Source organism: Protomyctophum bolini (assembly GCF_963924005.1).
Source record: "Protomyctophum bolini genome assembly, chromosome: 7".
In the NCBI taxonomy this organism is placed as follows: domain Eukaryota; kingdom Metazoa; phylum Chordata; class Actinopteri; order Myctophiformes; family Myctophidae; genus Protomyctophum; species Protomyctophum bolini.
The window spans coordinates 13,583,463-13,605,992 of record NC_137868.1 but is presented as its reverse complement, the minus strand read 5'-3'; the positions used below and the strand labels follow the sequence as shown (position 1 = coordinate 13,605,992).

Sequence of the window (22,530 nt, the reverse complement as noted above, 5' to 3'; positions counted from 1 at the left end):
TCTCATGTAAATGAGTCAGACACCTATTGAACATATTACAGAGAGAGATGAGATCTAAGAGCAGACACAGCAGGGTGTAAATCTGTAGCTCATGCTCAATGTAATTGTCCTCATATAGCCAGCCTAGTATAGAAGGGTGGGAGGATTCATGCAGACCAAGCATAAGTATAAGGAAAGTGATTAGAGAGAGAGAGAGAGGGACTCATGCATATACATCCATTCCTACAGTACATGTGTTAATATGTTAGAGTGGCACAAGAGCTTAACGGAATTAATCAATGTGTATGGCTTGAGCATGCGGAGAGGAAAGAGAGAGATCGAGAGAGAGAGAGAGAGAAGTAGGGAGTATGGTACTGTATAAAATGGGTGGGGTGATGTGCATATTAAATCACTAGGCAACAGTCACATGAGAGTTGAAGTCCGTGTGCAGCATTGAGGAGTAACAACTGAACTGGCTACACTGGCATGGCTGTTTGGAATGTTTATGTGTGTTTAAGAAGCCCTCTGTGTGCTAATGCAATACAGTAGACTGATGCAGGTACCCCCTGGGGCTGCGACATTATGATCAGTGTTCAAATTATAAGTGTCGGGGGAGGGCTGAGTTTGCGTCAAGCTAGCGGGAGGGAATTGGGGGAGGGGGGGGGGGGGCTGTTGGTGGTCAAGGGAGATGACTAAACACCGGAAGGAGGCAAACATAGGGCAACAAAACACAATATATATGACAAAGTTGCGCTCTGTCATACGTATTGTGCCAGAATATAAATTCAAGAGAGCTTTGGTGGCTCAGGGGTGAAGTGTCTGCCCACCACTGTGGAGTCTAACGGGTCAGAATACACCACAATGCCTCCAGTTTGGCCGAGCATAGAGCCTCTGGATCCATGAGCCCAAGGGCTGCGGAGCGTCTGTGGAGCATTGACGCACAGCATTCCAAGGTGAGAGGTCAGGGGTCAGGTTTTAACAATCCACAGGGTCAGTGATAATAAAGGCCAGGGCGGCAGTCCAGAACAGTGCAGAAGGCAGCTTCCTGTGCTGGTATAGCGTTGTATATCGCACTTTAGTTTTGCCATTAAATAGGAAAATCATGGGCACTCAGGTGTCGCAGGGGTAACGTACTTGCGGTGCATCCGGTTTGGCCAAGCATTCTAAATGAATACAATTGTCTGTGTTTGGCGGCGTTAAGCCGGAAAGCAATCTTTGTCACTGCACATGTAGTGCTACAGGCTGGGGTGGCACCTGGCAGAGGGACGTGTTGAATGGGAGGACAGGCTGGGGTGGTACCTGGCAGAGGGACGTGTTGAATGGGAGGACAGGCTGGGGTGGTACCTGGCAGAGGGACGTGTTGAATGGGAGGACAGGCTGGGGTGGTACATGGCAGAGGGACGTGTTGAATGGGAGTAGGAAAGGCTGGGGTGGCACCTGGCAGAGGGACGTGTTGAATGGGACTGGGACAGGCTGGGGTGGTACCTGGCAGAAGGACGTGTTGAACTGGAGTAGGACAGAGACGCTACAGTATGTCCAACCATTAGGGGAGACAGTAGGTTACAACAGCAATGGTGGCGACACAGAAACGTGTGGGGAGGATTTGATTGACATAACAACTATATTGGGAGAGGGGGGGGGGGGGGGTAATTGGATATATTAGTTCAGGTTATTCATAAGTTGCTTTTGATAAAGCAAGGTTGTGCTAAAGAGTTTCATAGAGCTACAAAGGACACTCACACTCCACACTCCACAATTGGCCCGCGTTCAGGGAAAGGAAGCCAGGCAGGCAGGCACGTACTCCTCCGGCAGAATAATCTATATATTTTGTGATTACAAAATATATGGTTATGATAATTTCAATCATTCAACATGTTTTTTTAATTTCAGTTATAGTTGATTTCAATAATATACAATTTGTGGTTTTTACATTGCATCTCAGAATGTTATACTATACATGAATGTTGAGTACTGGTGTTGTAGTTGTTTTGTTCTGTGTCTGTTCTGTATTTGTTCATGTCATGTATCTGTTGTCTGTCCTTGAATGTGCAAACTTCAATAAAAATACTTATTTCAATCATTCAACATGAGGAAACGAGTCACTATAGTAACAAGTGATGCCTCGCAGGCAGCTCTCGGGGAGGAGACTACAGTAATGGAAACCTTTGACCCCATCTAAGGATGGTCGCTTGACCATCACCATGGAAACGACCCTCAAAAGCTGGCGTGGCTACATTCCCACACTGCTTGGGCTGATGAAGACATTGTCAAACAAAACCTAAAGAGGACAGCCAACACACAAAGGTACATGCTTCATGCACGCACGCACGCATGCACACACACACACACACACACACACACACACACACACACACACACACACACCTCAAGTGCAAAGTCTGATAAATTTGTTCCAACATGTCCTTGAACTTACGATGAACTCAGACAACGGCAAACTAAACAAAAAAAATCCCATGGTGCATCAGTAGTTCAAACAAAAAACGAATAGAATACGCACATCACTCTAGTTGAGGTGCTGGGTTGGAAAGTGACATAAGAAAAATAATAAACCTGCACACTCATCTGCTCCAAAGTAATGTATTGACAACGTTTCGCCAAGGCCTTCATCGAGTCAAACTCTTGGAGCAGATGAGTGTGCCGGCTCATTCTTTTCCTCTTGTGTAGACTTGATTCCAAAGGTACAATTGCAGGTGGTTTGATTGCTCAGTGTTCTGTTTTGCTGAGCCCTGCCACAATGTGAAATAAGTTGAACCTGAGAGTAGTATACAGAATAGGCTTTTGATTTGAAACCGACAAACTATAATAGCAGAGCAAAGCCTTAACACGGCAAGCATGATCAAAGCACTGGTATGCTACAACAAACAACACAGCAGGTTGCCCGACCTATCACAGCAAGACTCTGATATAAGTTTTGGCCTCTCATGCTGTGCATTACATTTCACTATATCTATATTAGATATGCCGTCATTTTGTCTTTGTCTGCCCACTCTCTTTTTTTTTTCTCCTTCTGAAATGTACACTCTGAAGCGATATTGCCCTGTTGCCCCTGTTAAGTGTTGACTTGATGTCATATGTAGTCCATCTGAAAAAAGCGAGGATTATACAGAGACACTGAAGATGGAGCCACTTGGAGGGGGGGTGAGGGGGGAGGGAGGGATTAGGGGTGGAAAAGAAATCCTGGGAATTGCACTTGTGTCCTATGTATACATAGAAATGCTGTCTATACTGTACTGCTTTTTCCAAATAAAATAAATATTATAAAAAAATAGATATGCCGTCATTTGTGATCAAGCTGACGCTGATGCTGTGCATGTCAGGGAGAGAATACACTGCACTGATTGGGATGAAGATCATAACGTAAGCCAGTGCATACTCTAACTTGCTATGCTTAGAGTGTATCATCACCACCACAGAACTGTTTGCCAGGGAATCCATCTGTTTGGCGAGATAGGCTAATGGGGAGAGGGTAAACATGAAAGAAAATCCTCTCGCTCGAAAGTCGAACCCGTGCAAACCCATAAGCATGGTCTATCAAATCGTTGCGGCCAGCCGCCCCAAACTAGAAAACTAGCAGATCAGAAATGGAGACCAAACAAGAGAACGTGAAAGAGGTCTTGCGAGAAGGATGCAGGGGGTGGAAGGAGATATGCAGGAGAGATGGAAGGTTCGGGGAGAAGACTGGAAGAAGCCAGGCCCACAGAATAGCAGGAGACTTGAGACTCTGCCTCCCCCATACTCTCTATGAATTATTAATGCCTGCACAGAACAAATGAATTCAGTGCATAAGGAGGGGTAGATGAATTGCACAGCGTGAATCCCCCCAGATAACAGGACAAGACTATGAGTTGCCAGATTTAGAACGTGCTACACAACAGTGAGCAACATGCACACACGTAGCTGAGGATGAAGCACAGGTTGTGCTTTATCAAGGTGCACTGTTTTTTGTGTTGTTTTTTAACTGACACTTGTTTTTGATAAAACGATGATAAATGAGCATTAATCCAGAATTAAACTTATTTTAGCTACCATCGCTAGCCACCGCTATCCATCCATGGAAGAAACAGCCACAATCCCCAATCCTCCGTTCACATGCACGCGGTCTTTTGTGACTTCATAGCTCATAATGGCATAAACTTAAAGTACCATGTTCAGAGGTTAATAAAGCATTAATTCGAGCTGCCGCTAAACAAAACATTGGTCGCAACAAGAAGAGATCTTCTCGTCTGCTCATATCGTACATTTCACTGGCACTGGCCACTATTATGTTATGCTTTAGCTATTGAAAAATAGTAGATCTACAAGCTTGTAGGTCTGCTATTTTTGAAAAATCGAAGAATGACTGACATAGAAACATAGCTTTTTCAGAAAACTGTCAGGATGTAGAAGACATTTTTAGAGAATCTGATCTCAGGTCAAAATGGGTTAAAGAGGCAAGACATTGTCGTCTCTCCATTTAATCCCACATCTTTAAAGGAAGCAAGCAGAACCGTTGCCTAACGTTCTTATCACAGGCTTTTTTTGTTTCATAATTCATATTGTAGTTGTGATGCAGCCCAGCAGCATCATGTGCCATGTCTTGAGCACTCCTTGCTCACAATAAGGGATCAAGCTCCAGTCAGTAACTTTAAACATCACTCTGTTCTGCGTCTGCGAATAGCTGCCAAAAACGCACACATATCCTGGCAGAAGGGCTGATACGATGTGAATGACGAGTTAGCCAGCATTTGCAGGGCGAGCGATGCCACCCCTTGATGACACTCATTTTGCATGAAAATGTACAGTGTCATCTTTCACCGTGCCAACGAGTACAGTCAGGGCTCCTGTCAGCCCGGGCCTGCCTGTGGCAGACTCTACAAAACGAGGGTCATTTGTTTGTTTTTGTTTTGGGCTGCTCTGCTGTTAGCTCTATTAACTCATATCTACTCACATGGCACACGCACACGCACACGCACACGCACACGCACACACACACACACACACACACAACACCCTCTTGAGATTCATGACAGTGTCCCGTGCCGAAGGTAGCAGATCTACAGTACAAGCCGGGTTGTAATCCATCACCATGCATCTACAAATCAGGCTAAATCCCTCCTCTACTGTTTGCTTACCCACTGCTGGTGGCTGAACTCTCTTTGGAGAAACAGCAGTCTAAACAAACAATGCATTACCATAAATGGGACATGATGGCAATGTTAATCGTAATTGTTAAAAGCAGATCCACAGACCCCCTCCAACCAGCTACTGTGGGCTGCAAACACAACTTACTCGCAAAAAATTAAATGAATTATGGTCTCCAGTGCAATCTGAATTACGCTAAGCAAGCTATCCACTTCACAGCACGTTGGAACATTGTAAAGTAGCAACTCTTAATTAGCCTCTACAAGTATTACTATTAAAATATGAATATAATGTTCTCACTATTTGCCAAACAAACCTACTGAGACAGTTTAAGGTCTAATTCTTATTTTTACCATGATAATAATTTGGGTTTATGGTAAAGGATGAGCTAAACCGGATGAGATTTGACCACCTGATGTAACAGGCAAGAAATATGAGACATTAAAAAGCCCCTGGTATTATTCTTTAGCCCCCTTCCCTATGACAGTTGTTTGCAACACACACACACACACACACACACACACACACACACACACACACACACACACACACACACACACACACACACAATTCCTGAATAAAGTAATAAAGAGATGGGGTAATGCAATGAGTGATACAGTCATGTCACCCCCCCTGTGAAGTCGACAATATGATGGCGCTGGCCTTTGTGTCTGCATGCGGCTATTAAGACCGGAACATGCTCTCAGGGAGTGCCTCGTATATCCACCACTGATTCATTTAACATTTCATCTTTTCATTCCTGTTCTTTTTACTCGCTCGGCAAATGTCTTGCCGTCTAATTCAATTACGACGAGCGGATGAGGGCGGGCCGACTGCAGGAATCATGGGCTCGGATGGGAATGTTTGTTTTTTTAAATTACCGGAAATTATCGGATCTCGTACTGTATATGCTGTTAAGACTCCATTTGGTCCAATGTACAAAATAGATTGGAATCTAAAAGAAATGTTCGGGGTGCGTGCGAGGGAAGGGTGTAATTGCATTTAACGTTCTTAACTACTCTTGATGGACAGAGTTAAAAGAGCGATCAGTGCGGTGGACCCGTGAAAGAGTTATTCATTCAAATGCGGATGAGCACAGAAATTGGTTGATTGTAAAGCGCTTTAGCTGTGGTGGATTTGGACTATTATTACAAAACATACATTAACCACTTCAGCCTCATATGCATTTCGGCCATTTGACACATTTTATAAAAATCCTTATAGATTCAGATTTTCCATCAGAGTGTGTCGTGAAGAAAATAAAAAAATGCAACACATATCTACTACACTCTATATAGGTCCCAGTCACCTTTAAAGAGTCTCTTCACTGTTCTACAGTAAAGGTCTCTACTCTGAAGATGTACTGTACACACCGACACCAGTCATACTGTACAGTACAGAGCTACTGTACACAGACGATGTAAAGTGCTCCTAGTCAGAATATAGTGTAGTCACCTCCTGTGGAGCCAATGTGCCTCTGAGGCCCCCAAGCACGCTGTGTTTAAAAGATCTCACACGCACAGACACACACGCACACAGACACACAGACATGCACGCACGCACACGCACGCACACACTGCTGTTCTCATCAATTCCACCCTCCTGCTGTTTGATTGCGCCAACTAATGGTCACTGCAGAATTAATTGTGATCATCCATCTCATTTTACCTGGAAAAGAATGCTGGGGATGTTACTTACAGTGTCGGCACCTTCCCAAAACACACACACACACACACACAGCCACACACACTTCTTTTACTGCATTCAAAGTGACGACTATGCAGGTGTAGGCCTACCTATTTCTTTGGACTTTGTGTTATTTCCAGGGGGGCAGTGAAGCCAATAGTGTCTGAAGCCAGTAGGAAATCCTGACTTCCTGAAAGTTCATATAATGGCCTGTTGTGGCGCTGTCATTGGGCCCAAAAACCCCCATAGCTCCATAGAGGTCCATGTATTTGGGCCCAACTTCACCTAGACTGTATTACCTTAATAAACATGATCATGAATACTTTCTGCTACTAGTTTAAAGTCTCATTTCTCATGTCATAATATTCATTTAGGAAAATGATGGTCCCATTTATTAAAAAAATTACCATAAAGTCGAGTATGTTCTGAGGGGCGTGGCTACCTTTACAGTCTATGATCGGGATCCACCCCCCGTTCGAGTCAAAATAAAAACCAACAAAGAAGAAGGGGGGAAATCCCGCCTCGTTGTCTGGGCCAGCCAATGGCCAGCTGGGCCCAAACGGATCTAGAAAGATGGCGATTTACAATTCAAGGACCGACAGGCTTCATCTTACGTCCATATCAGACCCGGAGAACGCTTTGTCCATATTTTTTTTTTTACATTCTATGGTTATTTCTCAAACCTCTAATCCTATAACTTTAACCATTACCACTACCAACCGTAACCCTGATACTAACGTTAATATAACCTACTCCTAGTCTAATCTTAACTAGAAAGAGCCTCTTGAAAAGTACAGACAAGCAAAATGGCTATACTTTGTCTAGCCCCCCACACACACACACACACACACACACACACAGTTTTATACCTATCTTTTATGCTATGTCTGCTTTTCATTTGCCAGCATAACTTGTTCCTTACAGCGAAGCAACTTTTTGGAACACCAGAGCCAGAACTGCTGGATGTAATAATGTGCAGAGCGCAGCTTTCCATACGATACATACACACCAAACAAACTGCCTTCTGTCTTCTTGCACACTTTAGACATTCACTCATAGAGCTGAAGGAAAACAGTCTTCATATTACCTTAAAATATCTATACATCAGCCCTCCTCCAAGCTTTGAATCTTCACTGTACAATGTACAATGCATCCATAGGCATGGCAGGGCATGTTTATAATTATAGCACAATCCATACATAAAATCCATATATAAAATAGATACAAATGAAAGAGAATGGAAAATGATAACGAAATTAAGTGAAACTTAAATTACAAAAGCATAATAAAAATCACACCCGTGTGAAGTGAGGGGCGCTCTTATCATCTTACAACATCGAGGACAAAACAAACACAGGCAAAACAAACATTAAACTCTGTTCATTGTTAATGGCATTTAATGTTTGTGTTAGTGACAAAACAAACATTAAACGTGTATATAGGAGGGGCTAGCGCCCCTCAAAAACAATGAAACCATGAAATCCAATAAAGGATGAAAGAATGTTTGCTTTCTATACAAATATATCTCATCGGAACAAAAACACCACACCCTTGCACTTGCAGCCTCATGGCAGTGAAACCTCTAAAACTTGGAAAAATGGCCAAGCTAAAGCTGTTGTGACCAACAAACAATAACTTCAACATGTTGCTAAGCCACTGCACAAGCCTCTGGGTGCAGTATAAGTCATTAGAACTTGTACTGCACCCATTGTATTTAAGCAAAAACAGGCCATGGTACTTTATATTGTCATTGTATCACACTTGAGTTGAGGTGTGATATAAATAAAATATACCACCATATAACATAGGTATTGCTTTTAAAAATGGTTTAAAATGTAATAATTAATAAAAATGTCATTACAAGAATAATGTCTGCAAGAAAATAGTCATCATCTGCACAAACAAGGCAGCAACATTTATCTTCATGATAATTTCTTCTAGTTCTACCTGTCCTTTGCTGTTTCTGATGCTGGCGTAGAAATCTCACGAAATAATTCAACAGTCATTCAAGTATTTTAGCATTTCCACTACTTTGATGCTGACTGAAGACAACACTATTGTGCTGATAGTAGTCATCAAAGATTTTGCCATCTCATAATGGTGTATTTGCTTTATTCTGCTCCAATGCATTTCCAATGGAAGCCCATATGGTTTGACTGCACTGCGTTTACACATACACTGAGTGGAGCATTCATTTTCGATGGAGCAGGCAAAATTGGAGATCAAACAATACAAGGGGTTAAATTCATCCTATATGTATGTGCATCCCTATACTCTCCTTCAAAACCGCTGGCTCTCCCTTTACTGTAGGCCTACATATTTTTTATTTTGAAATGCAGACCTATGAATATATTGAGATAGGAGAGCTGTGATCCAGCGCACCAGACAGACGTCTTGCTGTCATTGCAGCAACATGTTTTCCTTAACTGCAGAGTGATAGAACTGTACAAAGAAAGACATCAAAATTGGTATACAAGTATGCCAGCAGCCACACCTATATCAATCAATCATATTACGTGATTTGGCAACACATCTTATAATTAATACATCATCTCATGTTGTATTTTAAAACAAAATGCCACATGCCACACTTTCAAATGATCTTGAAATGAACGCAGATTATGGTTGTGAACATTGGGCATGTGGGCATTCAGTCCAAACCAGGGTTTGCGGCCAACTTCTTTCAATTCAATTGTTTCAGCATCGCTTAACATCGAGGTGGAAAGGCTTTTTCACATTCAGTTCATGAAGAAATTATGTAGAGCAAAAAGCTCTATCATTATTGCATGAGCTGAAGTTTCAATTTCCATCTTTTATTCTTTTTTGTGTGAACTGAAAATGAATTGTTGCAGCCCTGTTAGAAACGGATAGCACCAATAATTCTAGGGAATGGCATTACCCCTTGGGATTGCCATTCAGAATCAGTGCACCGGGTCAGAAGAGGAGACTCCATTAAAACAGGATTGGCAGTGTTATTTCCATTTCTATAAGTGAAGAGCCCGAAAAAACGTCATTATGAGCGCGCTGGTGTCCACCCTCAGTAGTCAGTTCTACTGGGGTTCAGCTTTAGTCTGGGTCAGCAGCTGTGAACCCTCTAATATAACTCTAATGGGAGAAATAATTAGACTGCTCGTACTTTCAAGGTGGGTAACACAAAAAATTTAATAATTAGAAAGCTGATTGACATTTGAGTATTTCACACAGTGGCTCAAGTACAGTCGCATGCGTGCGGGGGACAGGAATGTAGACCAGATATACACCTATAGCTCTGTTTAACACGCTGAATCCGTAGGATGAGTATACCTGTCCAAGACCTACCGGACGCTGGGTACAGATATGGCTACAGTTGTTGTTGTTGTGGGTACAGCAGGCTCGTCTTAAGGCGTTTGATATTGCTATAGCATTGCATTTTTTGTACTGCTCTGGTTGCTATGCACGGTTGCAGGGCCCTGATTGATTGTTTTTTCTCAATAGCCATTATCCTCTGTTTTAGGCCGCGCCTTTGCAGGCTTTTTTCTTGGAAACTAATGTGCTGTCCGTGGTGTTGACCAGAACGGCGATGTTCATAGGTCTTTTCTGATTATCCGGTGAGTGCGATGGGAACATTGGCGTTTTCTAGAGCAAGGATTGGCCTTATTTCAGCTCGTAGCATTAACACTTACTTTAGCATTCAAGATGGAAGCCAAAACCGGACGTGAGTCATAGTGGAATAGCCTGAAAACACCCGGCACCCAACCACCACCACTTTTGTCCACCAGGCGGCACTCAATGTGTTAATATATTGACAGCTGCATGTGATCCAGTGCACCAGACAGAGAGGTCTGTCTGGTGCACGCGGAAAACCATGAGTGCTTTCACAGTGTTGTGAAACATCACATCTGATGGTTTGAGGCGTGGGATTGTCCAAAAACGGAATGGTTGTCACCTCTATCTACACAGATCATTTTCCAGTCCAGCATGAATGTAGTCTTCATGCTCGACGTGTAGATTTTGGAGCTGTCATTCTCAAAAGTGACAGCCCAAGTCTTTCTTCTCCAGTCAAGATCAATAGGGAAGAGAATACAAACCACTGAAGTTTTCATTTATTCTGAAGTGCCAGTGCCAGTTACCCTTCAGTCATTTTGACTAAAAAAGAACACTAAAAAAGAAAAGTCTGTATCCATTGTCTCCAAGTATGGGTGAGCGGGCAAGAGAGGTTCAGTTGCTTGTCACTTACACTTATCATCCAATTAATGATCTGGCATAGAGTCTGCTCTCATGCACACACAAATAGTCATTAGTAGGCCATCAAGTTAGATTATTTGTTTTCTTTTCCTGTGTCTGTATGGATAGGACAAATGTGCAATTACCAAGCTGGCCCATCATACGAACTTGATGGAAACTTGGAGAAATCTATATGGACTTCTAATGAACATTGAGCGCCACTACTGCCATTTGATTAGAGACTTAATTGTAATCATAATGAACAAATACACCCTGCTCTGGCTAAAATGCCCTTGTAAGCATTCAGCTAATGAATGGCCATTTGCCCACTGATGCCGACAGTGGAGAAAATCACTAGGTAGGGAGACACTCGGGTGAACTAAGATTATCCATGTTCCTGTTCAGACCTGTGGAGGTTCCACAGTATATGTGGCCAAGATAATGATATGGTAAAGAAAAAAACATACAAAGCTAAGTCTACGTGGTGATAATCCAGCCTCGACTCATACGTATATAGGCTGCTACATTAACCGATTATGTCGCTTTGCTAGTGCTCAGCCTCAATTGTAGGTCAACGGCTGAAGACTAGAGTGTTATTCATTTCAGCCCTGGTGAAAGTGGGCTGGAACTGTGTCACAACACGATAACAACAATGCTGGCTGGCCAATCTGCAACAACGTCAGCCGCCTGCCAGCTCAAACTGGCTGGCCAGCGATGCAAGGGAGAAAGAAGAGAGCTGGCAGAGTTGTGGCGATAAGCATGCCTGAGGCTGCACACCGCCGAGTAAAGGACCAGAGAGGCAGAGAGAGAGAGAGAGTGAGGGAAGTAAAGAGAAAGAAGGAAAACGGAGAGATGATGAAGAGATAATGGGAACTAGCCAAGTCGTCGTCCCGCCCCCGGGCCACTCTAATGTCTTTCCATTGCCCTGTTCACAGAGGCAGCAGAATACATGCATGTTGTTTCTGACCAATTAGCCACACATAAAAGCAAGAGGCTGGAGACTGGCTTGGGGCTTCCAAAGGGTTGCAGGCATCTACCATTTGTGTGTGTGTGTGTGTGTGTGTGTGTGTGTGTGTGTGTGTGTGTGTGTGTGTGTGTGTGTGTGTGTGTGTGTGTGTGTGTGTGTGTGTGTGTGTCTCTCTCTCACTTCAATTCTTACTGGCATCTGCCACTGCAGCACAAAGCTGAAGGAAAAGGGACGATGAATAGTTTTCTATTCTTCTTCTTTTGGATTGGATTGTAATTCTCTAGCAAACAAGGCCATCGCCACCCTGGCTTCTTTTGTCTTCTTCACACATGCACACGCACACAACCGTATACACAAACGCACAGAATTGGAAAACTGACTATAGGCACAGAGAGCGGACGCAGTGTGGCATGACAGTGGCATGGGCACTGCAAGACAAGCAGATTCACTGAGGCAAAAATCTTTCACATCTCTCACTCTTCCAGAGTGGCTCTTCCAGGACTCTAGCTGTCTATAAAGGGGTCAGTCTGTGTTTGTGCGTGTATGTGTTGTCCAGAACTCAAACCACTGGACCAGTCAGCGTACCACCACTTTTTTCATATAATATTTAATACTTTATCAAATATTCAGCTTTGTAATGGAAGTCAAGAGGCTCTGATCAGGCTGAAACATGATTCAATTCTTCATCTTGTTCTCACTCTGCCTTGTTTCACTCACCAGTGAAAGTGTGCAGATAATATTGTGTGGATGTGCGCTCATTAGACTTTCAATCGTAATTGGAGCGAGCTATACTACAGACATGCATATGACGCAGGGAGGGAAAATCAAGTATGCGTGCGATGTGAGTGAGGAGTTGTGATGGCGGTGGACAAATTGTAGGTAATAAGGGAATGGGGGGATCTTTGGCACTCAAACACCCAAAGGACTGACCAAGACAGGAAAATAGAGCAACGTCAGTTAGTAAGACTAAACCGGAATCAGAAGCCCGGATTAAGAGGTAGACATGTCCTCATTAAGTCAACTCAACACCGCCCTTTTAGACAAAATAGGCCTCCGTTTGGGGCAGATCTTACCACATACAGTAACACCATATTGTAGGAAAAGGGTGGCAATGATGAAAGCATGAAAAGAATAAACAACAGACCTTGGGAAAGGCCTCAGAATCTCCATCAGAGCTGCAGCACCCCTCTGCATTTTAAAAAGAAATGCTTTAGAGTGAATGTCTGTTGTGTGGTACATTCTGGTTCTCGAAATCAGCATCTGTGTTTACAATCTGTGGTTACAACTTACAAGACAGTGGAGTACTACAGACATAAATGGGAAGTTTGGGAACTTCACCAATTTTCAACCTTTTCTTCATAGTTGGTCCCCACTATGCTTAATGTAAGATGGTGCCATTTCTGCCTACATGCTCTTTGCCTCACAGGTGGGCAGTGGACAGTACAAAACCTTCCTCCAATGACATCATTACTTTCTTCCAATGACAACCAGTGGTCATTTATTTAATTGTGGATGCTAGTACAATGGCTTCTATTGTACGTATGTGCTAACTTTCCAAGAAATAAATCTGTAGTTTCCAATCTCGGAATCCCAACCGATGATGGAGGAACGTTTCTGAACTGTCCACAGCACACAAAGCGTCACAAATGGTGTCATCTTATAATGAGTTTCAGTGAGGAGAATTTACTTGAAGATAAGGTTAAAAATTGGTGGCGTCTTTAAAAAAAAGACTATGTGTAACTCAATTGTTGACAAAGTCAAGTCAGCAAGATAAAACGTAACACCTATCTTACAGTAACTGTGTACAGTAGCTTTCATAATACACTAGTCTAGGGGGAAGAAAATTAACCGATCACCAGTCATTCAAATGCTGGTAAATACATTTTTGGTAAATAACCAGCTCGCTATCATAAGGCTTTCTATTATTAAAAACAAAACAAGAAAGTAAAGTAAAGAAAAGAAGAATCCCACACATTTGGGTTGCCAAGAAAGCTACATTTCTATTCAAACCCGTCAGACAGGATACCATGCTGTCTGGTGGATGGAAAGCTTTTTAATGGAAAAAATAATTTCCTGACCTACATAGCCTATTCTTCCTGGTACATCTATCACGCTAAAACACACAAACACAGCTGCTATCACCCCAAAAATCTGGTTATTGTGTCTCTTCCTCCCCCTCTCTGTTTCTCTTTCTGTCTGGATTCAGTTTCACTAGTGAAGGGCTGATGACACCTCACTAGCTTCTCTAGGAAGAAAGCAGATACTCTTCAGTCCTCCGTTCATTCAAGATGTAATATAATCCTCCACTTTCAGGAAGGAAGCTACAGTCTTCTGCCCCCACCCCGGACACACATGCACACCAACAGTGCACACACCTGGCAACCTGGTACAAACATGTGTATGCGAGAACCTTAAGGCAAAATGTCTTACATAATCTTTGCAAATCTCTCTTAGTATGTATGCAAACATGCACAATCACTGACATACATACACACACACACACACACGCGCGCACACGCACACACACACACACACACACACACACACACACACACACACACACACACAGTATGCAAACATGCACAATCACTGACACACACACACACACACACACACACACACACACACACACTGACTCTTGAAAAGCATGCCTCAACAGAGACTTGCCCTGGAGCTAACGCCCCTTGCAGAGAGGTAACTCTGGGGAATAAAACTGCTATAAATGCAAAATATGTAAGCTAACATCTCCCATTTTTTTAATCCTTCCTTCCTTCCTTTTCACCCGATCATCCACAAGTTTCCTCTGCAGCTTTCCTGTGAGAATGAACTTCTGACAATGTATGCTGCAACTTAATCATCTCCTGCTAACAAATGGGGGGGCGTTAGCATTAAAAGGTTATAGATTGTCTGTTTTCACTGCACAACACCAGTTATACAAATAAGTAAATAATAAAATAAATAATAAGTGGTTAAACTTATTCCGCTTTTGCAATGTAGTATAAACTGCTCACATAACACCAGGGAAGCTGGGCCAGAGATGTTAAATTAGCCTGAAGATAATGTGTCCGAAAATGCTCATTTGACATCCAGTTCCTGTGGTCGTGCAGCTGAGATGGGCCTGCATACAGTCATAAGAGGAGCTGTACTGACATGTTTATGATATCAACCTCGTCTGCCAGTGACTTGTGCAATAAATCAATATCCAGCCTGCTCTCCCTGATGCACACGCAGGCCAAGCCAAAGACAACGATGGACTCACATTCCAAACACCAGACACTGACATTTACACTGCATCCATCCACAGAGGAAGAGGAGAGAGATAGAGCAGGGGGGTGTCAAATGTTCCACCACTGTGAGAGAACAGTTTGTATACAGTAAAGTCCTTTTTTTTTTAAATTTCTGTCCTGTTTTAATTGATTTTATTTTTTTCTCATTCAGCAGCCAGGCAGCCATTTTCTGGCTCTGGGTAAGGTTCTCTCTTTGGCACAACTGGCCGGTAGCAGCAGGCAGCTGGGGTGAATGAGGTGTGCAGAGAGGTCACAGTGCTCACAGTTGGCAGGAGCCTCACATCGGCTTAGCAAGTACATTTTATTCATCCAGACACCCAGTTCCCTTGTCATCACTCTCATAAGGGGATTTCAGTGGTAGATATGAGTGAATGCATGTGTCAGTGAATGCGTGTGCATGTGTGTATGTACACATGACACGCAATACATAATATGTGTATTATTGTTTGTGTGTATGTATGTGTGTGTGCGTGCGTGCGTGTCTAAAATGCTGAAACGAAACTTCAGTTGACATTGACAATGTAGCTTAGTATTTCCCCTCTTTTATATTTTTTTATTGCAGTGCCAAATTATGTAAAGTTTACTATGGTTTCTGCCAACGGATACACAGTTTCAGACTGGAAAAAAGAATCAGTTTGGGCATTACACCAAAACTGATGTTTGACTTCCTCTTTTTTCTATTAACAGAATAGAAACGTTTTACCCTTTCCTGTGCTTTGTACCAGCTGTTGAGCAAGTGGAGAACACATTCTATTTTGGTTTCATTTGTACTCTTCTGAGTTAATTTAACAATTCAACATTAAGCAGGAATATACTGCTGCGTCTGCACAGGGCTGTGGCCGTTGTTTGGATTGGGGCTGATAAGAGCACTGGCAATACTTCTAACTGAAATTGCCAAACTCTGAATTCAAGTCCCAACACATGCTCATCTAGATAAGTCTATACCCATGTACACCTGCACACACACAGACAGACACGTGTGTGTGTGTGTGTGTGTGTGTGTGTGTGTGTGTGTGTGTGTGTGTGTGTGTGTGTGTGTGTGTGCATACTGTGTGCATATACGGGCACACAAGGGAGCCCTGAGGACAGTGGCCTTATCGCAGTGACTCTGGAGAGGAGACAGTGGCTCAGCGAACCTGGAGTGTTCGTCCTCTGCAGTCAGCTGTATCGTCCTGTGCTACGGTCAACTCATGCAAACATTGCTGTGTCCTGCTGCGGAGCACACAATGTGCATTCCTATTGCTAGGAGAAGGCCTTCAATTTCCCTGCGTCGAAACACTTCTGAAAAGCGCACAAAAGAACGAGCCGAGAGAAAATCTTAAGGCTTTTAAGGAGTATTTTTATGTGCAGCTCTCTTTTGATGTCTGTGATGTGATGCAGGCAGACAGAGAAGGCAGATAAAGGAGCCTCACTTCTACGGATCTGTCTCCAGCCGTTGCATCGGTACCGAGAGAGCACCCTTCAATCTCGGCCGCTCTGTTTGCTCTAACAATTATGTTTGTTCAGGCGAGGGTGCTTCAATACTCAGCAGCAACGGTATTTGATTATTTCCGTCAGGCTGCTAACCTTAACTGAATTCAACGAACATCAACAAAATTTAGTTTTTAAAAGGCAGTCAGAACAGGATGCATGAGGCAAGCCACAAAAGGGGCCCCTTTCGTCCCCAATTTCAGGTCTCCTATGCGGCACAGCAGAATCTGTAGGCGTGGAAGTGAATGTGTGTCGATTTTTTACACTTCCAGATCTAAATGAACACTTAAACATTATTTTGGTGGGGCACCAATGAAGCAGCAACAGACTCAATGAGGCATGACATCACAGGGGTACAAACTGGGGAGCGGTATTGGGCACTTGAAAGATCACCCTCGTCTCCATCCTGCTGAGGACTTTTGAAGGAGAATAAACCACCTGCTAGTGGGGAGCAACTGGAACACACAGTGCTTTGGTGGCTTTGGCTGTTTGCTGTTTGGAGCAAGGTAAACAGCTGTATTAAAACATTTACATACCAGTCTCCCCCCCTTCCCGGCAGAACGGTGCACACATATAGGAGGGTGCCAGCCAGGCATCGGATTTCTGGTTAAAAGTCAAGAAAAAGAACGTGCTTTGCATTCCCTGTCCTGTGTAGCTCAGTGGGCTGAGTGGGTGGACATATTTGTTTTGCGGGAGACCCTATTATCACACGACACACGTTCTATCTTCTTACGATGGAAGAAGCTCCCTTTGTAACCTGTCTTGTTTCTCTGTCCACTACAACAACATCAGACTAGATCATGGAACCCCCAATCAGATTAAGTAACATTCAACATTCTGTTTCATACCTCGTACAGACACTGTATACAAATAGTGTTCTTCTCCCATATGTAAAATAATGTGTGTGTGTGTGTGTGTGTGTGTGTGTGTGTGTGTGTGTGTGTGTGTGTGTGCCTGCATGCGTGTCACAGTGAGTGTGTGTGAACCTCATCCAAATGCTAGCTACGTCGCTATGTGACAATCAACAGGCTTTGTGTTGGCAGTGTGATTGTGAACCTCCAGGAATAGAGCTTCTGGAACACGGCCAGCAAGCCTGAAACAGTGGAAAGTAGTTGAACAATAGGAAACGTTGAGAACACACGCTGAGCTACAGACACGTGGACACTGGAGCATGCAGTGTAACTAAGTACAAATGCCTTTACTGGGGTGCTTTTAGTGGCGGTCCTCAACGAGGTGAGCACAATTAAGATGTGCAGAATAATAAAGCGGGAACGAGCGGTGGTGCCGTGTGGAAAATAACTATTTCCTCTCATGCGTAGACAACTGTGACCCCCAGGGGCATCTAACTCTGCCGAGCTCAGCCAAAGAGAGAGGGAAAGCAATGTCATGTTGACATTCACTTGAAAGAGCATCAAAGAAGAAGCTATGAATCAGAGAACAGGCTCATAGAAAGCCCAGTACCCAGGGCTGACAGCACACTGCTCGGTCCAAAAGAAAGCCCAGTACCCAGGGTTGACAGCACACTGCTCCGTCCAATACCAGAGTTATCGCGTTGCACAGTAACCTCCAGATATGAGAGGCACGCAACAAGACTTGAGAGGCTGATGGCAGGGTGGAAGTGACACTGACAACAAGCATTATCCATGTCACACAAAATGGCTCAAACATGCCATCTGCATACTGCTGGCCAGCTCCACAGCACCCCCCACCAGCCTCTGTTGCCTTGAGTGGGTACAGATGTGTTGTAACTTGTACTCTCTCTCTCTCACGCACGCATGCACGCACACACTCACACACACACACAGACACACACACACACACACACACACACACACACACACACACACACACACACACACACTGGAGCTGATGCTGATGCTGAACCCCACAGGGCTGGCACAGGCTGGCACAAGCAACTCATGCCTTAAGGCTTATGGTGTCACTGACTGCACATATTCAAAGTCACTTGCAGGCGACTGTGTGTGGTAGTTATATAGTGCAAACTGCAAAGACTGTATTATCGCATGACGTTTAAGTGTTTTATTGCATATTAAGATGCAATACAACTTGATTTGGAAAAGCAATGATCATGCTATAAACTGGGAAGCCCACATGATGACAGAAATCCCATGCATTATCTGACTGCAGGCTGGCAAAACAGATACAAAAGGTGGGAATACCTTAGGGAAAACATAAAAAGTAGATTTTGAAATAATAAATAATTGTTGTATCACTAGTCCAGATTAGAGTAACTTCCGCGTGCTACTCTTGAGACTTCATAATAACTTACTTACACTATGTGTTGACAACAGTGTAAACAACGACACCCCCCTTTTCAACAACGCACCCTGACCACCCACAATGTGTTGTGATAATAAGTGATGTTTTTCTCCATGCAGGTCATCCTTACCTCCTTGACTTTTTCCCTGCGCTCCTGGGTCTTGGGGTCGCTCGGCTTGCCGCGGTCTCTCCCCAGCGGCGGTTTGGTCAGACACTTTTTGAACTGGTTGTAATTTAAAGTATCCGAGTTATCACCGCCGTTCGAAGAGGTCGCTCTCTCGAAGGCAGACTCCGTCTTAGACCCTGTCAGGTCCTCCAGCGCTGCTTTGCCTCCGGCGGCGGCGAGTCTCGCCTCCGTTGCCTCGTGAGTAACGGATGGTCTGCGGCTCAGTGTTTTGAGTTTGGTGCTGGTTTCTCCCTTTGGCGAGGTTATGCTCCTCAGATTGTCTTGGTCAGTATTGGACTTTTTCAAATGCTCCTTGGCATCGTTCTCAGAACCAGACCGAACCGTGACGGGCTGAGTCTCCGTCTTGGACAGAAACATTCGTTTTAATCGGACAGAGTCGGGCAAGAAGAACAGGGCCCCGAAACACAATGTTACCAATCCCGAAAGAAATAGAAGAAACACGAATTTCTGGGAGAGGCGTAGACCCATGGCCGATGCCGATACACCGGGCAACTTTCGGAAAACCATTGAAACTTCTTTCTTGGGTGTCAGTCACCTTGAAATGGTTGTAGTAGTAACGCACGACTCTGCTGTGGTGTGACAGTCTCCACTGTACTGAGTAGCTTCCCTATGTGCCTGGTTGCATGTGTAAAAAGTTGATCTGCGGGGTTTTAAAACACACCCCTATGACACTTGCAGAGAAACCTAAACAGGCTGCCAGCCAGAACTCTTTTATCTCGCTATCGATAAACGATTGGATCTGCATAAGCAAAGGTTAGGTCAGCCTGCATCTATAGAATGTAGCAAGCATTTATTTTGTGTATGTACTCCTCCAGAATGTTTAAGTACATGTCGCAATTATCGGCATCACCACCAGCTGATTAATTGATGATTTAGCCGGGTGGATTTTTTTAAATTCTGAAACCGCTACACGGCATTTGGTAACAGATGGCGCTTGCTGTAGGAGCACTATAAATAAAGACAACACCGTATGGTTTATATTCAGCCTGGAAATACAAGTGCACTTTCAGTAAAGACAATCGAATGTATACGACCGTCTAAGCGATTGGGCCTATAATAAAGTTATTTCCATTTGCATGATGCCACGGCGTGCAAATCGTCAACAACACGCTGTCGTGTGGTTTAAATCATGTGTGGAAGAGATCATCTTTCCGTTTGTCTCGTCCGTTCTTGCAGACCCACGTTGCTAGAATCGTTTGCAAGACCCAAGGAAATCACATCGATCACACGCATACGGGGTTGTATCCTGTAGTTTGTGGACGAAAACGTGCGTGTATCATGTCGCCATCCGTATATATGCTCTTCAACGCCTTCCTCGGTTGGTTGGCGTTAATAAATGCACACAACAAACCGAACGGCAGATACGGTCGAGGGGGGTTCTGTCCCACACGAAGTTATTCCAGCCTCCGCCGATCCTTGGAATAAAAATATCCGCCAAACAGCTCCGGAAATCCAATAAAAACTGTGTTTACCCGCCGTGGTGTCCGTTGCCGTGCCCTCTCTCATGCGCACTCCTTGCTGTTCCGTGGATGCCCGCTGGCTGCCTGGCTCAGCAGCAAGTCGAGAAGAGGAGAGAAATCTACCATCATATCGTAGGGTGAAACAACGCTGGCTGGAGCTTAGCTAGTAGCTATAATAGACCCGAGTGGGTTGGTCGGATTCTTGATAGATATTCACACCAGCTTATCAAAACACGTTTTAAACCATATGATCCCATGAACAGAAGGGAAAGTCTGGATGGGTTCTTGTTAAAAAAAAATTACTAGACGGTGGGTGGTCGCTTTCTAGGTCTGATACCAAAGTAGGGTTGCAATTAAGTATAGGCTCTGCAGGGTGAGTTATGTTATTAACTCACATCTCATGAAGATTTATTTTTTTACTCCAGTGGTTTGATTTTTAAATGCCAAAAGGTGATTGTAGCCTACTTTATTAATAAACAACTAAATACATCCTTACATAAAAATGTATTTCTGAACAATAAGTTATTGTTTGAATGTAGCATGTCATTCAATAGTAGCCTATAATGAAAGGGATCAGTGTCCTCTAACACCACGTGGCACATGTCACACTCAATAAAGCTAGTCTTGTTAACACCCAAACAAAACGCTGTAATTACCCTGTAATAGCAGGTTGGTTTACATGCAACAGCATGACATATCATCTCAATTATGGTTTGTCCATAATATGCAACCATAAATAATACACATCCCGTTCTTAATGTTTGGGAGACTTTGAATTTGCCCTTCATTTTTAAGCCACAACAAAAGAGTGCAGTTGCACCAGAAGTTTAGAAACTTAAGTGTTTAGCCGACATAAGCAAAGTGGAGGATGAATCGTAGAGGTGCTGTCGTCTAGAGATTAAATAAGATAGATGGTTCCATGTGGGGGCCATTACTGAAGAGTGCAGCACAGCACTATCGGACTAACTCCGCTAATCTTAAGGAATTTAACCAAAAAATTAGAAAAGATTGGTCTGATGACAATACTTGACAGTTGACAATACCCCCCACACTACTATTTATTTGACCTTTCACTACAGTAATGTGTAACTTGGAAAAATGTTGCACAGGGGTTTGGTTTGCAGGACATCAAGGATATTAGCATTCTTGTCAAAAAGCCATGTCAGTGAAGCCTAATCAGAATCAATATGGTGTACTCAATACAGAACATCAATAGCATTGACATTACAGACAATGCCCTTGATGACTCATAAACACTTGATGAACATCCACCAAAATCAATCTGTCTGTGTGTTTGTTTCTGTCTGTTTCCGTCCGTCCGTCCGTCTGTCCGTCCGTCTATCCAACATAAAAAAACCCAGGAAACTTATTTGCCACAGCAGGAGCAATCCATGAGAAATTAAAGGCTTACTGCGTACATAAAAAAATTACTCGCTCAGATACGATTCCTTCACACCGTTTGTTTCTTCAGAAAGCGAGGACAAAGCTGTCATCGGAACCATGACCGACATCTGAAACAGACATTCTCATGGTACTTTATCATCTACAATGGTGTCAGGTTCATGCGGAGAGATGTGCCGTCTTATAGGTAATTCATGTCACATTTGACCCCACAGTTTCTACCACCAACTGTCTCCCTTGGTGGCCCTAATTGAATCAGACTGGTTCTCTGTAATTTACACACAGGCAAAGACAGAAGTCAGAACAGTTGAATTAGTCCTTTTTTCTCAGCAGCATGCCTCTTTTCCTCTGGGAGCTGCAATGGCGTTTGAGGGCTTTGTCACTGACAAAGCAGTGCATATTGCATATAATAAAGTAGTGCTTTTTTCTCAAGGGCTTTGTCAAGTTTAGCTGTGACAATATTATTTT

The 22,530-nt window shown here is 43.5% G+C and overlaps 1 protein-coding gene across 2 annotated transcripts in view; it reads right to left on the bottom strand.

The window, feature by feature from the left end:
• The window catches only part of LOC308319015 (mannosyl-oligosaccharide 1,2-alpha-mannosidase IA), a 220,087-nt gene extending 199,376 nt beyond the window's left edge, over positions 1-20,711 (bottom strand). For both annotated transcript variants that reach the window (XM_080768811.1, XM_080768810.1), the window contains exon 1: positions 19,145-20,711. In XM_080768811.1, the coding sequence (XP_080624937.1) occupies positions 19,145-19,708 (564 nt within the window). In that variant the 5' untranslated portion in view covers positions 19,709-20,711. The remainder of the gene's footprint in view (positions 1-19,144) is intronic.
• Between the last annotated feature and the right edge of the window lie 1,819 nt (positions 20,712-22,530).